Source organism: Schistocerca cancellata, chromosome 2 (genome assembly GCF_023864275.1).
Source record: "Schistocerca cancellata isolate TAMUIC-IGC-003103 chromosome 2, iqSchCanc2.1, whole genome shotgun sequence".
NCBI classification, from domain to species: domain Eukaryota; kingdom Metazoa; phylum Arthropoda; class Insecta; order Orthoptera; family Acrididae; genus Schistocerca; species Schistocerca cancellata.
In genome coordinates, this window is record NC_064627.1 from 100506757 (window position 1) to 100522704 (window position 15948).

The 15948-nt window shown below is 42.6% G+C and overlaps 1 protein-coding gene across 1 annotated transcript in view; it reads left to right on the forward strand.

Moving 5' to 3' along the window:
• The window catches only part of LOC126151236 (uncharacterized), a 349750-nt gene that overhangs the window by 80285 nt on the left and 253517 nt on the right, over window positions 1-15948 (forward strand). Inside the window, exons 2-4 of the mRNA XM_049915929.1 lie at window positions 2553-3017; window positions 11167-11267; window positions 11377-11555. Of these exons, the coding sequence (XP_049771886.1) occupies window positions 2571-3017; window positions 11167-11267; window positions 11377-11555 (727 nt within the window). The 5' untranslated portion in view covers window positions 2553-2570. The remainder of the gene's footprint in view (window positions 1-2552; window positions 3018-11166; window positions 11268-11376; window positions 11556-15948) is intronic.

Sequence of the window (15948 nt, forward strand, 5' to 3'; positions counted from 1 at the left end):
ATAGGGGGCTCGTACTGTAGGCGATCAACAGATTGAAATAATACGTACAAAGTGTACTTTTTGTACAAAGGAACAATGCCTATTGACATTAACAAACTAAAAGTAGAGTAAAATAAAATGTCAGTGGTGTTTGGTGCAGAATTCTAGCGAGACTCGTTTAGGAGATACTTTATTTGAAAAGTTGCCACACTGTTAGATGTATAATACCCGTAGTAACCCACGCTATAGAACAACACAAGTGCATACACCAGTTATGTGGATTCTGACCAGCAACGCGACAATTAACCATCACAGGTAGTTTTCAAAATGACCAAGGGCAGCGCCAATACATGCTTCCAGTCTGGTATAGAACTACTGCTGCACACGGGCTAGCGTTTCAGGCTGCAGCAGTAACACGTCGTTGCATACCATCGGGTGTACTTGGTATATCCTTGTAGACAGCGTCATTCAACTTTTTTCACAAAAGAAGATCTACAGGCGTCAAATCCGGGAAACAGACCGGCCAAGGCCAGGTACTTTGCTCCCAGTACAGCGATTTGGAAACAATTCTTGAAGGTATGCTGTAGCGCTTCGTACACTATAGGTTGGACAACCATCATGTTGCTGCCACAGTTTCCTCCTAGTCTGCAGAAAAACGTCTTCTAGTTTCCGTGAAAGCTGGTCTGTTAGGAGGCTCCGACATTTGTGCGTGTTCAGTGTTTCGCCTATGAAAAATGGGCCTATGAGTTGATTCACTATCCCACACCATACGTTTTCACTCCACGGACGCTGATGTTCCACCAGCGGGGATCGTCAACAGACCAATAGTGCATGTTTTGGTTGTTTACCTGGCCATGAACGGTAAATGTGGCTTCATAACTAAACAAGATACATGATACATCAGGAGTATCCTATCTACTGGGACATCATGCCGCATGCGCCATACAAGAACGAACTGCATTCTGCATATCCTCTCTTCATACACTATGAGCATGGTGGATTTTTCTGCATTGGTGAATCCTATCGTCCACTCACGACCTACTGCTTGGACTGTCACACAGTAATTGACCAGCAAGTTGAAATGCAGTCAAGGAACACACAAGCACACTGTAAGCAAACATAAAAACATCTTACCTAGAAAGTACGCAGGCTGAATGGTAGAAACAAGCGCAGGTGTCGAAATTTTTCAAAATACGATATCTCGTAAACGACTTGAACTAGAGTCCTGCAACAAACATAACTGACATTTTAATTTACCCTACCTTTAATTTGTTAATATCAATAGGGATTGTTCCATTTAAAAATGTTTATGTATGCATAGAAAATTGACTTTCTAAATGTTATTTCAATTTTTTGATTGGCTAACAATACGAGCCTCTTATTACTAATACACTCTGTGAAAACCGCACACCAATAGCACTTTCCATTTCCGCAATATATGCGTTGCAACGTTTAGTAATAGAAGTAATAGAACCCAGTACGTTGTCGTGGATGGTGAGTGTTCATCGGAGGTGAGGGTATCATCTGGAGTGCCCCAGGGAAGTGTGGTAGGTCCGCTGTTGTTTTCTATCTACATAAATGATCTTTTAGATAGGGTGGATAGCAATGTGCGGCTGTTTGCTGATGATGCTGTGGTGTACGGGAAGGTGTCGTCGTTGAGTGACTGTAGGAAGATACAAGATGACTTGGACAGGATTTGTGATTGGTGTAAAGAATGGCAGCTAACTCTAAATATATATAAATGTAAATTAATGCAGATGAATAGGAAAAAGAATCTCGTAATGTTTGAATACTCCATTAGTAGTGTAGCGCTTGACTCAGACGCGTCAATTAAATATTTGGGCGAAACACTGCAGAGCGATATGAAGTGGGACAAGCATGTAATGGCAGTTGTGGGGAAGGCGGATAGTCGTCTTCGGTTCATTGGTAGAATTTTGGGAAGATGTGGTTCATCTGTAAAGGAGACCGCTTATAAAATACTAATACGACCTATTCTTGAGCACTGCTGGAGCGTTTGGCCCCTCTGAGAGCGGATTGAGGGAGGACATAGAAGCAATTCAGAGGCGGGCTGCTAGATTTGTTACTGGTAGGTTTGATCATCACGCGAGTGTTACGGAAGTGTTTCAGGAACTCGGGTGGGAGTCGCTAGAGGAAAGGAGGCGTTCTTTTCGTGAATCGTTATTGAGGAAATTTAGAGAACCACCATTTGAGGCTGACTGCAGTACAATTTTACTGCCGCCAACTTAAATTTCGCGGAAAGACCACAAAGATAAGATAAGAGAATTTAGGGCTCGTACAGAGGCATATAGGCAGTCATTTTTCCCTCGTTCTGTTTGGGAGTGGAACAGGGAGAGAAGATGCTAGTTGTGGTACGAGGTACCCTCCGCCACGCACCGTATGGTGGATTGCGGAGTATGTATGTAGATGTAGATGTAGATGATGCACCCAGTATATGAAGATACCTAAAGTTAGCGTGGACCGGATGATAAGCAACACAACCAAAAGAAATGGCTTAACCACAGTAAATAAGACGAAATGAGGAATTAATCAACTATCGCCAATCTCGTCCGCAGGTGGGTGGAAGAGCTGCAATGGCGCCAGCCTGCACCCTGCTCCTGCTGGCGGTGACTGTGGCCGCAGCGGCAGGGACGCCGGCCGACCACTGCCGACCGTCGTGCGCGCAGCTCCTGCCGCAGCTGTCCGGTATGGTTCGCTGGTGCCGGACGCGGCCCTTGGCCGGGCCCATCACCGATACGGTAGCAGACTGTTTCAAGAAGCCCTCATCATTCGACCAAGCATATATGATTATCGGTGCCTCATCCGGCTATGAGGACATTGTGCGCGGTGATAGCAAGTGGATGGTCTGTGTAGCAGAAGGCCTCGGACATGAAACTGTGGCGTACTTCGGTGCCGTATGGGATCCGTCGGAAGGGCTCTGTCCGGAAAAGTACACGGCATGGCTCGCCACTTACAATGCACCGCCTTGCTGGCACTATGACTACTCCAGTGCTGAAGGGACGACGATCGACCAACAGAAGGTGAGTAATATTCTATTAAGCTCTGTAAAGTTACATCTGAAAAGTAGCATATAACAATTTTTTTGATGCAGTTACTTAATCACACCGAAGATCATCTTGTTGTTGTTCTTGTTGTTGTTGTAGTTTTCAGTCCAAAGACGGGTTTGACTCAGCTCTCAACGCTTTCCTGCGCAAGTCTCTTCATCTCCAAGTAACTACTGCAGAATCTGCTTACTGCTTTTGAATCTGCTTACTGTATTCATCTCTTGCTCTCCCTCTACGACTTTTATCCCCCCCCCCCCCCCCCCACACAAACATACTCACACACTTCCCTCCAGTACTTAACTGCTGATCCCTTGATGCCTCAGAATGAATTCAGGTTGTGCCACAAATTTCTTTGCTCCCAATTCTGTTCAGTACCTCCTCATTATTTATGATCTACTCATCTAATCTTCAGCATTCTTCTGCAGCACCACATTTCGAAAGCTTCTATTCCTTTGTCGTCTAAACTGTTTATTATTATTCACGTATGGGTCCAACAATCCATCAATCTCGCTTTTGTTGGTTGTTCTTCCTTTCTGTCCATATTTATTTCATCCATTTAGAATGAAGTCTCTTTCCTTCATCAGACCATGGTGTTCCAGTCCGTTTTCTAACTTCCCTCTGACCAACTTTCCAATCAAATATCTTTTGTCTGAATGTTGTACTATCTTAACGTCTGCCTGAGTTATACCGGCAACTTTAAGATCCTCCTTAATCCCAGCGATCCATTTAATTGGCTCAGTTTTGGCCTTACTTCTGTTTTCGTAAAACTCTACTATTTGTTTTGTCAACCTAGTGGATGCCATCCTTTTAATGTGCCCATAAAATTCAAGTCCTCGTTTTCTCACGTCACCATGTATTCTTCTCTTTCCTTATTACTTCTCCGCCAATACGTTCCTCCATCACTAATTATTGGGCCTAATATTGACGTAATACTATTTCTTTCTTTCTTTTGAATTTTTTCAATGTCCCACTTTGTTTTTAAAATTAAAGGTTCTGCTCCATAAAGCCATTCAGGTTTGATTACAGTGCTGTAATGCCTAAGTTTACTGAATTTAGAAAGAGATTTTTTACTATAAATATTTTGTGTGAATCAGAATGCGGTTGCCATTTTTTAACAGCGATCTTCGTTTGCTGCTTTTCCCGGTCCGTTTTCTTGTATGGTTTTATTTCTCCATATTTCGTGTTCAATAGCTCTGGTGCTTGTTTGTCGCGCGTTATATATTCCGTTTTTTTCGAATGACATTGTAGCCCTACTTTTTCTGCAACTTCTTTAAGAATTTCAGATTTATTTATTTATTTATTTATTTATTTTTTACTGTGGTAATATCGCTAGTTAAAACCGTCATATCGTCTGCAAAGGCGAGGCACTCTACCCTAATATTGCTTGTACCTAACTTGACCGACTGATCTATATTTTTAGTCGACTTTTGCTCGCGCCATTCTGTAATTACCTTTTCCAAAAAACACTTAAACAGTAATAGGGAGAGTCAATCTCCTTGTGTAACACTAGTCCTTATATCAAATGGTTCAGAAATTTCTCCCATGAATTTAACTTTAGAGCTAGTGTGAGTTAACTTTTCCTTAATCGGTGTTAGAGATTTATATTATACCCCTTGTTCCTTTACAATTTGGAAAAGAGATTCACGATCAACCGAGTCTCAGGCCTTTTTAAAACAGACAAATGTGCATATAATATTGTTACCAGAAATCCTTTGGTGGCTAAGGATTAGTTTTAAATTAAGAATCTATTCTGGTCAGTATCTGTTTGGTCTAAAGTCTGCTTGGTATACACCAATTTTAGGTTCAAACTGTTCTTGGGCTCGATCAAGTAAATATTCCGAGAGAATTTTGTATGTGACAGGGAGAAAGAGATTCCTCTGTAATTATCAACATCGGTTCTGCCACCTTTTTTTATGGAATGGATGAATTAGGGCAGTTTTCCAGCTCTCAGCTATTTTCTCTGTTTGCCAGATATGTCCTATTAGTTGAGTAATCTCTTTTATAGTGTTAGGGCCAGCTGATTTTAGTAATTCAGCAGTTATACCATCTTCTCCGGATGCTTTCCTGTTTTTAAGTCTTAATTTGCTCAATTATTTCGGTTTCGTCAGGTTATTTTAACTGCTTATAGTTTATGTTACACTTTCATACAAGGCTGCACTCCATGCAAATACTTTCAGAAAATATTTCCTGGCACTTAAATCTATACTCGATGTTAACAAAGATCACTTCTTCAGAAAAGCTTTTCTGGCAGTTGCCGGTCTCTATTATATATCCTCTCTACTTCAGCCATTATTGTGGTGTCACCGCCAGACACCACACTTGCTAGGTGGTAGCCTTTAAATCGGCCGCGGTCCGTTAGTATACGTCGGACCCGCGTGTCGCCACTTTCAGTGATTGCAGACCGAGCGCCGCCACACGGCAGGTCTAGAGAGACTTCCTAGCACTCGCCCCAGTTGTACAACCGACTTTGCTAGCGATGGTTCACTGACAAAATACGCTCTCATTTGCCGAGACGATAGTTAGCATAGCCTTCAGCTACGTCATTTGCTACGACCTAGCAATGCGCCATTATCAGTTACTATTGATATTGACTCATGTACCGCCAAGATCGGCGTTCTTCATTAACGGATTAAAGTTAAGTATTCCACCAGATACGTCCGTTTTTCTAAATTCTAATTTCCTTGTCCTGTTCCAGACCTCACGCCAGCCTGCGTGAGCTAAAACGCGTGCCTTTCGGCCTCCTCTAGTAACACGGTGTTGGCTCTCCTGCCAACCAAAACAATTATCAATTATTTTGCTGCCAAATAACAAAACGCATCTGCTGCTTTAAGTGCCTCGTTTCCTAATCTGATCGCCTTAGCATAATCTGATGTAATTCGACTACATTCCAATATCCTTGTTTTTCTTTTGTTGATATTCATCTTATATGCTCCTTTCAAGCCATTGTCCATTCCGTTCAACTGCTCTTCCAAGCCCTTTGCGGTCTCTCACAGAATTACAAAGTCATCAGCAAACCTCAAAGTTTTTATTTCTTCTCCCTGAATTTAATCCCTGCCAAACTTTTTATTTCTTTCATTGCTTTTCAATGTACAGATTGAATAACATCGGGAATAGGTTACATTCGTGTCTCACTCCCTTCTCCCCATAAAAGATAATAGGTAGGACTTGTGGAGCATAGAAGAAGAAAGTACTGGTAAGACTGAAATACTGCGAAACTAGGAGTATTTCAGATCTGACTGTATGGAAGGACATTGAAAACTGAATACACAAACGAAACACAAAATTAAAAATAATTATGTAGAACAAGCTGTTTAGGAAAATACAGTGAATCCGTCATCAGTGGAAGGAATAAGTTGGTGGTAAATATTCTAAGGCACTCACGATAAGCAATGGAGAAAAAAATGGCCCATTAGATACGTTGCATGGATTTGCGAAGTTTTTGGGTGCATGAAGACTTTATATCGACAGAAGACAAGGAAATTACTGCAGATATCTACAAAGTTGTACCATTTCTCGGAGAGTCGGTACAAGACACGTGACAGACACGTTGAAGGGTGTTCAGAAAACTAATGTAACTACAAGGAATCCAATTAAACCTTTGTAGAGATTTTTCAGAGGTAACTGAACCATTAAAATTCGACTGTTAAAAGAGATTTATTGAATTTCATCCTGCCGATGCCGTTTTGCTCTGTGCTTGCCCTTGTCCTGTCTCTAATTTGCGTGTTGATACCACATAAAAATACGGGTTGTACCAAGGGTTGGCGCGACTCCGCAGTCTCACACATGCTCTCATGACGTCATGTGCCGACCATTTCACGGATAAATATTAACGGTTCTACTTCCTGAGGATACTGAAGTTTGAAACTTTTATAGCCTCTGACGATGTCTCCACCATTAGGCATAGGCACAGAAATGTAATTTGGACTAAAGCGTAACGCTCATAAAACAAAGCACACCAAGGACGTAAATACTAAGTGTGAAGGCCTGCACTGTGTGATTGGTTAAGTAAGACAAGAATTTACATCACGAAGCACAATATTTCATTAGCAGTTGATATTGTTCGTGGATATTCAAGCAAATGCACTTCTCTAAAATTATCAGTGCGTTCTTGTTTAGTCTTCCAATATAGTATTAGATATTGTTTCATTATTCAGTATCTCAGTAAATTAATTTTTAATAATATTTTCTACTCTGAAAGTAAGAAACCCGCCAGGTTAGCCGAGGGCGCTAATTCGCTGCTACCTGGACCCGAGTAGGCGCGCCAGCCCCGGATCGAATCCGCCCAGCGGACTAACGACAGGGCTGGTGTGCCGGCCAACCTGGACGTGGGTTTCAGGCGGTTTTCCACATCTACCTAGGTGAATACTGGGCTGGTCTTCACGTCTTGCCTCAGTTACACGACTCGCAGACATTTGGAAACGTTCACACTATTTCATGGCCTACACTAGACGCAGACAGCTGGGGTACACTACTTCAGCCTGAGGGTGGGGGTACAGGGTGGTGACAGGAAGGGCATCTGGCCACCCTCTGATACTAACATCGCCACATTCATAGTATCTTGGTCGATCCTACTTTGAAGTGGGACAAAGGCCCAAAGAAAATGATGATGATTCTGAATGTAAGAAGATTGTCTTATTAGTTAAATATAGATTCTCATAAGAAACAGTCTGGTTTTGTAGGTTATTAAAATGTAACTTGGGTAGTGTGCAGCATTTGTTACATGTAATGACAGCTGTTTCAAGTATGCATAAATCAGAAACACATTGTTTAGATTATATTTCGCTTCGCCAATGTATATTATACAAAAATATTTTTTTGAATTAACTTTTTCATTGAAGTGGGAATAGTAAGGTCGAGTAATGGTGTAATGTAGTGTGTGTGTGGGAGGGGGGGGTTGTGGTTTTGAAGGGAGATGGAGTGGGGCGGCTGGCTGTTAAAGACGATGTGTGGGCAAAGTGTTGTTGAGCTGAGAATGGTTCAAATGGCTCTGAGCACTATGGGACTTAATATCTGAGGTGATCAGTCCCCAAGAACTTAGAACTACTTAAACCTAACCAACTTAAGGACATCACACACATCCATGCCCGAGGCAGGATTCGAACCTGCGACCATAGCAGTTGCACGGTTCCGCACTGAAGCGCCTAGCACCACTCGCCCACAACGGCCGTCAGCTGAGAATGGTTTGGCGTTAGGGTAATCCTGTGGGAATGGGGGGTGGACACTTTCTGTACTTGCGCCAGGCCCCCATGACTGCACTGTTTCGACATACACTAAATGATCTAAGATACCCGGACAGCTGTTAGTGGACATTAATATGCGGTGTGTCCACCATTAACCACTGTGACACCCTGAATTCTGCTGGGGGCGCATTCAGTGAGGTATCTGAATACCTGTGGAGTAACGGCAGCACAGCCTTCCTCAAGACCCAAAACCAGAGAAGGTAGTGATGTGGGTCTGGATCGAAGTCGACGTTCTAACACATTCCCAAAGTATTCCATTAGGTTCACGTCGGGTCTCTGCACAGGCCAGTTCATTTGAGGAATGTTAGTGCCGACAAACCATTGCCTCGCACATGTCGCCTTATAACAAGGTACATTGTGATGCTGATACAAACATCGTATCCTAATTATGCCTCTACTGTACGCAGGTATACAATGCTTAAAATGTGTTCATATCCTTCCGCATTTAGCGTTCTCTTAAGCGCAACTATGAGACTATACTCTAACCACGAAAAACGCCCCCTTACCGTAACACCTGCTCCTCTGTGCTCCACTGCTGACATAACACAGGGTGGCAGGTAACATTCTTCAGGCATTCGCCAAACCTAAACCCTTCCATCGGTTTGCCACAGGGTATAGCATGATACAACACTCCAAATCACACGTTTCTATTCCAACCACTGTCCAGCGGCATTGTTTTTTGGACCACCTCGCGTGTCGCTTAGCACTGACAGTAGAAATGTGTGGCTTATGCTGCTCGATCATTGTATCCCATTCTTTTTAACTTCCAATGCACAGTCATTGTACTAATCGGACCGCTGGTAGCACTTTGTATCTCACGAGTTATTCCTTCCGCTGATTTCATGTGACTTTTTTTACTACCATCATCCTTAATGGCCGACGGTCCCTGCCCGTCTCTTCATGTAATGCCTGGTCCTGTTTAGCTGCGTATGTGCCTTCACGTGTACACTTCGCGTTCATGTCACCAGCAGTCGCCTTGGGGCAGGTTTAGAAGAATTGAAGTGTCTCTGATGGACTTGTTGCCCAAGGGACATCCAATGACTGATCCGCGTTCGATGTTACGCTTCTCTACTGGCAACAAAATACTCCACGCCTCATGTTATACGGCGGGTCAGTTCAGCGTTACGTAACGGTATTCGGATAGTTTTGATCATACAGTGCCGTTGTTCGCTGCATTAGGGACTGCGAGATTAATGTCGAGCAATTTATAAATCAATCAAAAGCATACCAGTGCTGTTGCTTTTTTTTTCTTTTTAGTGAACAGCATAACGATAAAACAGAGGAGGAGTTAACATTTATCACAAATGAACTGCCCCTTTCATTACAGTGTCACCACTTTTTGATCGTGCCATTTATTCTTAATATCAGTCTAATAGTCGGATGGTATTATTGAAATAACTATAAGAAATATGGTATCTACATCTACATGGATACTCTGCAAATCACATTTAAGTGCCTGTCAGAGGGTTCGTCGAACCACCTTCACAATTCTCTATCATTCCAGTCTCGTATAGCGCGCGGAAAGAACGAACATTATATCTTTCCGTACGAGCTCTGATTTCCCTTATCATTGTGATCGCTTCTTCCTATGTAGGTCGGCGTCAACGAAATATTTTCGCATTCGGAAGAGAAAGTTGGTGATTGGAATTTCGTGAGAAGATTCATCCGCAACGAAAGACGCCTTTGTTTTAACTATGTCCATCGCAAATCCTGTATCATTTCAGTGACACTCTCTTCCCTGTTTCGCGGTAATACAAAACGTGCTGCCCTTCTTTGAACTTCTTCGATGTACTCGTACTCCGTCAGTCCTTTCTGGTTAGGATCCCACACTGCGCAGCGGTGTTCTAAAAAGAGGGCGACAAGGGTAGTGTAGGCAGTCTCCTTAGTAGATCTGTTACATTTTCTACGTGTCCTGCCAATAGACGGAAGTCTTTGGTTAGCCTTCCCCATAATATTTTCTATGCGCATCTTGCCATTTCGCTGCATAAACATCGTTTAAACTACATTTGACATATAAGTGATGCTCCCACGAGCACCTCAGTAACGTTTGCAGGTCTTTTGTGTACTTTTTGTATGTAAATAACTTTGTTTTTTACACAACATTCTGTACTGTGAAAGTAATCTGGTTAGGGTAGCATTACATCACTTGGGTATTACGTGTGACCTGTTGCTTGGTGAGACGCCGTGACCTGACACAGTGAACCAAACAGTTCTCATTGTTCACATCGCGTCAGGAATGCCATTCTTGTCAAGCACAATGTGATGGATATAATCCAATAAAATTTAGCGCAACCATTAAGCAAATATCAGAAGCTGCTCGTCTGTGCAGTCTAATAATCGAGACTTTAAACGCACTCAGATGTGTAGCCACATGCATAGCCAAAAACAAAATCTTAGACATGCAGGGCCTCGGCTACATGTACATCTACATTTATACTCTGCAAACCACTGTGAAGTGTATGGGAGAGGGTACGTCCCATTGTATCAGAAGGGGTTTTTCCGATTCTATTCACGTATGGAGTGCGGGAAGAGATTGTTTACTCGCTTCTGTACTTGCTGTAATTAATCTTATCTTGACTTCATTGTCACTAGGGCGGGTACACTTCGGAGGTTGCAGTATATTCCAAGAATTTTCATTTAAAGCCGGTTCTTGAAACTTTCGGGATAGTTTACGTACATCTTCAAGAGACTGCCAGTTCAGTTTCTTCAGCATCTCTGTGACACGCTCTGAAGGATCAACCATATCTGTGACTATTTGTGCTACCCTTCTCTATATGCTTTCAGTGTCCCCCGTTAGTCGTGACAAAACCCTATCATTTCGCATCGAGCTACGCTGTGTGTTTTGCTACATAAAATTGTCACTTATACAATTTCTTCCTGTACAGGCTGCTACACTTCTGGCAAATGAGGCATACAGATGTACGCACTGCAGTTTTGACAGTACCGAAAATTCAACTCTGGGGAACCAAGTTTTGGCAGAGGAAAGGTAAGTATTCTATTTAGTGCACAATGATTTGACGATCTAATTTTTCGTAACTGTTGCTCCAATGTTTCGTGGTATCTTTGTTACTAAATATGCTTTTCCTATTTTGTAGTTACACGTATGTTATAATTAATTATGGAAGCCCTCAGGTGTTTCGCTATTTGTCTTGCAATGAGAATGATACTCAGAACTTCCCAACCTTGAAAGCGATGAACGTCAAAGAATTCACATGCGAAGAGTGTCAAGAGTGGATTAAGGTCGCCTCTGATTGCGAAACAGGACAGAATCAAGGTAAGCTTTAGAACGTTTCTTGCGTAATTTACTTTAAACTGAAAGGTATTTTCTTAGTTACTTACTCAGCTCACAGCAGTACGTTGGTGAGTGTTGAGTGCCGCATTCCAGGCAACGTGTGTGGTGGAGCAGTTTTTAAGAGACTGAACTATTATTCGGGGATAGCGTAGTTCAAATACATATTAGACAGTCCTGACTTAGGTTTTCTGTTGGTCCATTAATTCACTTCAGACGACTACCAGGATAGTTTTTTTAAAGAGGTTGTGGTCGCTTCCTCTAATCTCCTTCTCCAAACTGTACGAGTAGACTATAATGACCTAAGTGACTTTGAAACTCTAAATACTTCCTACTTGCCCTTACGATTCGAGGCCTTATGTTGGATGTCTATAATATAGTATTCTGTTTCCAAAAACCGTATTAAAAATTGGTATCAAAATTTGTACGATTCACAAATCCTTCCCACTTAATAACAGTCAAGATCTTAGGAACAAAATGGTTCCTTGTGTAGCTCTACCTACTTCGCTTTGCATTTTACTATCGAGCCCCAGTGAACGAGTCCAATATCAAACATCAGTGATCCTTACTTCGTTTGACTAATGCATCAATTTCTCTAGAAATGTGAATGAATGGTTCAAATGGCTCTGAGCACTATGGGACTTAACATCTGAGGTCATCAGCCCCCTAGAACTTAGAACTACGTAAACCTAACTAACCTAAGGACATCACATACATCCATGCCCGAGGCAGGATTCGAAACTGCGACCGTAGCGGTCGCGCAGCAGTTCCAGACTAAAGCGCTTAGAACCTCTCGGCTACTTCATCCGGCTGAATGAATGGGTTAACTATTAATTAGGCGACTAGTTTCGAACATTACAGGTTTATTTTCAAGCCTGGTCCACTGAGTCTGCACTGACAGTACCTGATCTTAGTAATAAACACTGAGTAACAACCATGTTGTATAAATGTTTGAAGGATGAATGCTTCAACCCACACATGCCTGCTGATTTTGACTTGGTAATAGGCACGTGTGAATTGTGGCATTCATCCTCCAATCATTTATAGAGCATGTGTTGCGACTCTATGTTCATTATTAAGATCAGGCACTATCAGTGCAGGGTCAGTAAGCCAAGTTTAAAAATGAACCTGTAAGTTTAGAAATTAATCGCCTAATAAGCACTGCAGTTGTTGACAGAACCATTACTAAACGTCCGCAGCTCGTGGTCGTGCGGTAGCGTTCTCGCTTCCAACGCCCGGTTTCCCGGGTTCGATTCCCGGCGGGGTCAGGGATTTTCTCTGCCTCGTGATGACTGGGTGTTGTGTGCTGTCCTTAAGTTAGTTAGGTTTAAGTAGTTCTGAGTTCTAGGGGACTGATGACAATAGGTGTTCAGTCCCATAGTGCTCAGAAACATTTGAACCATTACTAAACGCTTTAAGTAATTTAAATGAAGTTGTTGTTCCTTGTCAACGAAATGTTGAAACTGAAGAACATCTCTAAAGACCACAGTGACATCGTCCGTCTTTTTTTTCTCGGAAAAACGATGTTATTAAATCTGCTCCTGGCGGATCGAGAAGGCGATGGGGTAGGGAGGGGGGAGAGGGCCTTAAACAATCTTGACTTCTCCTGAGCTTCATTGCAGTTACTTATCGTGGCTGGTAAGGTTTTAACCTGCTTATGGAGGTCTTAATTTTCCTACTCATAAGTTCTTAACTCGTTCTGACCCTATAGCGTTTCTGTCTGACGTCGTAAAGGAAGTTGGTCACTTGTGCTAAGTATAAAATCCAAGATGAACATTTGTAAACGTCCAAGATGGCCACTAAGTTTAAAATCCAAGATGGCAACCCTCAACTCAAGCTGAATAATAATAATAAAAAAACAGTCATTTGAAAGTATTGACCCTACCCAATGTTTATTATTATTATCATTGTGTGTAAGTGCATACGTATTCACAGTTTACTTCTCCCTCAGCAAAACTACTCTCTGTTACATTGAAGCAACTCGCAGAACTGTTTCCAGTCAAGTTTCCTAAAGCATTGGCTGATAGTCCTTAATTAACCACCACGTATAGCGTCTACACCAACCAGTAAGCCACCGTCGTTACACAGTGCACCTGATACATTGGGACAGAAATCGAATCAGCATCCAGAATCATTTCCAGATTTTGAGTTTCCACTACCACCGCACGTCGGTATTACTCGCTGAATTGTTTGCATTGCATTGTGCACCTATCAATGTGGTGTTATACTCTACAACGTACAAGCTGAATGGAAGAGACAGTAAATGAGCCATAGTAGGCTTGTCACGAGATCACGAGATCAACGTAGTGGCAATTTTTGAAAATCCGCTATTTGATGACATGGAAGTATTACTAACCGACTATGAATGGAGTCACTTACGCCAGAATTCAATACAAACAACTGCAGTGTTCAACGTTCAAATGCGTCGAGTGGTACTGGACTGCCATACAATGTGTGTTGACGACCACCCATGAAGAGTGAAAATATACAACACCGAGAATGCCGTGCAGTGCTGTCACTGTCACGAATCTACATTCAGAAACGTCATCCAGAGCACTGTGGACGAGCATCTTGAGTGGCAGCCTTCGATTTATGGATTTTATGGCGCTTACAGTGCTTATCCATCAGAGCACTTCAGAAATAGTCTTTGATACGAATTTCGGCGCGTCTTTTCGTTCAGTATGCAGTATGTGCTATGCATCAGCATCACTGCCTGATGTTAGTGGATAACTATGTGCGTATTTGGACGTATTTTTAAGTGCCCTAGGAGTCGTTTGGAACGTCACGTGTGAATAAAATCTTCCAGATTTTTCAAGCCGGAATATTGTGAACAACATATTGTGAACTCGCAGACATATGTTGAAACACTCAAGAAAATGGAAGTAGGCCGAAACAACGTAGTGGTGAGTCTGGACTATGTGTCACTTTTTACTAGGGTGTCAGTACAAGACATGCTGGATCTTGTGGATCATCAGTTTCTACCTGGAATTATCAAGTTTTTCCTTCATTTTCTAACGAAACGTGCATCATGTATCGGGAATAATATTATGAAATGACGGATGGCATAGCGATGGTATCACCACTGTCTCCGGCAGTCACAAATTTCTTCATGGGCCACTTTGAGGAGAAGGCTCTGAACTCTTCTGCGTTGCGCCCATCTTGGTTCCTAAGGTACGTTGATGACACCTTCCTAATATGGCCCAACCTTAATTGTCCCATCGAGATGGAAAAGGGTGACAAGCTATCTACTATGTCTTAGTTGAGCAGTAGACTGGAGTCCGGCTTGGGCATTCAGTGTACAAGAAATCAATGCACACTGTTCTGTACTTGAACGCCAATAGTTTTGAACATCCTATGCACAAGAAAGCGGTCTTGAATACGTTAGTATACAAAGCAAAAATTATTTCTGGCGACGTCCACCTGCAGTCTGAACTGCAGCGTTTGAGACAAGTGTTCAGAGAGAATGATTAAAACAAGAGAGACACTGAAAACGTTTCAGGTGCCACCGAAGAAGGGCGCCATTTGAATCGGCAGGAGAGACCAAGCCGGCTGCTTTTCTGCCAGACTGTGGGGCAACAAGCAGCAAATCTCTTGCAAACGCTGCAGCATCTATACACTTGAAACGAATCGCACAGTTACGGAGCGTCGTAACGAGAAAAAGCGATATATTAAAAAAAGAGAGCTTGACAAGTCGACCATAGCTGTGCATTGCCTGGAAAACGAACACACATTACAGCTTGATAAGATGAGAGTGATGGCTCATCCATCAACTTCAATTTAACAGAGACCTGGAGTACAGATTTAGTAGGGCGCGGTAGCTGGCTTCGGGTATCGAAAGGAAGCAAAGAAGGATGCTTGACGCTTGTAGGCAGGTGGCAGCCGCAGTTTCGAATGTGGCGTCGGTCCCTCGCGCTGCTGGACATCACTCGGTCCCCCGGCGGGCTGGAGCTGCCGTGAGCTTACCAGCTCACATTCCGCGCTCGCGTCGTTTCTGTCCCCTCTGATTGGAGACAGATGCTGCAATTGTGCCAGTATGAGTGGGAAACCGTGCTATCCCCTGCAGTCAGTGGTTTTCACTCCTGACGACGGTGGCGGAGATAGTCATCTAAACTTCGAGAATATTATTCGAATAGGTGTGGCTTGAAAACTGAGAAGATTTTGATTGTACGCTGTACTGTATGAAACCAAATTAAAAAAAAAAAGAATAACAAATGGCTTATATCTTGAAACATCCCCTTTGAAAAATTAATGAATTACTGTGCTGATAAACCTCTTACGTTATTTGATTTTCAAACAGCCGAGCAAAACTGAACGTACTCAGACATTACTTTCTTCACTTATTCTGATCAACACTAAACTGACACACAATATTTTTAGC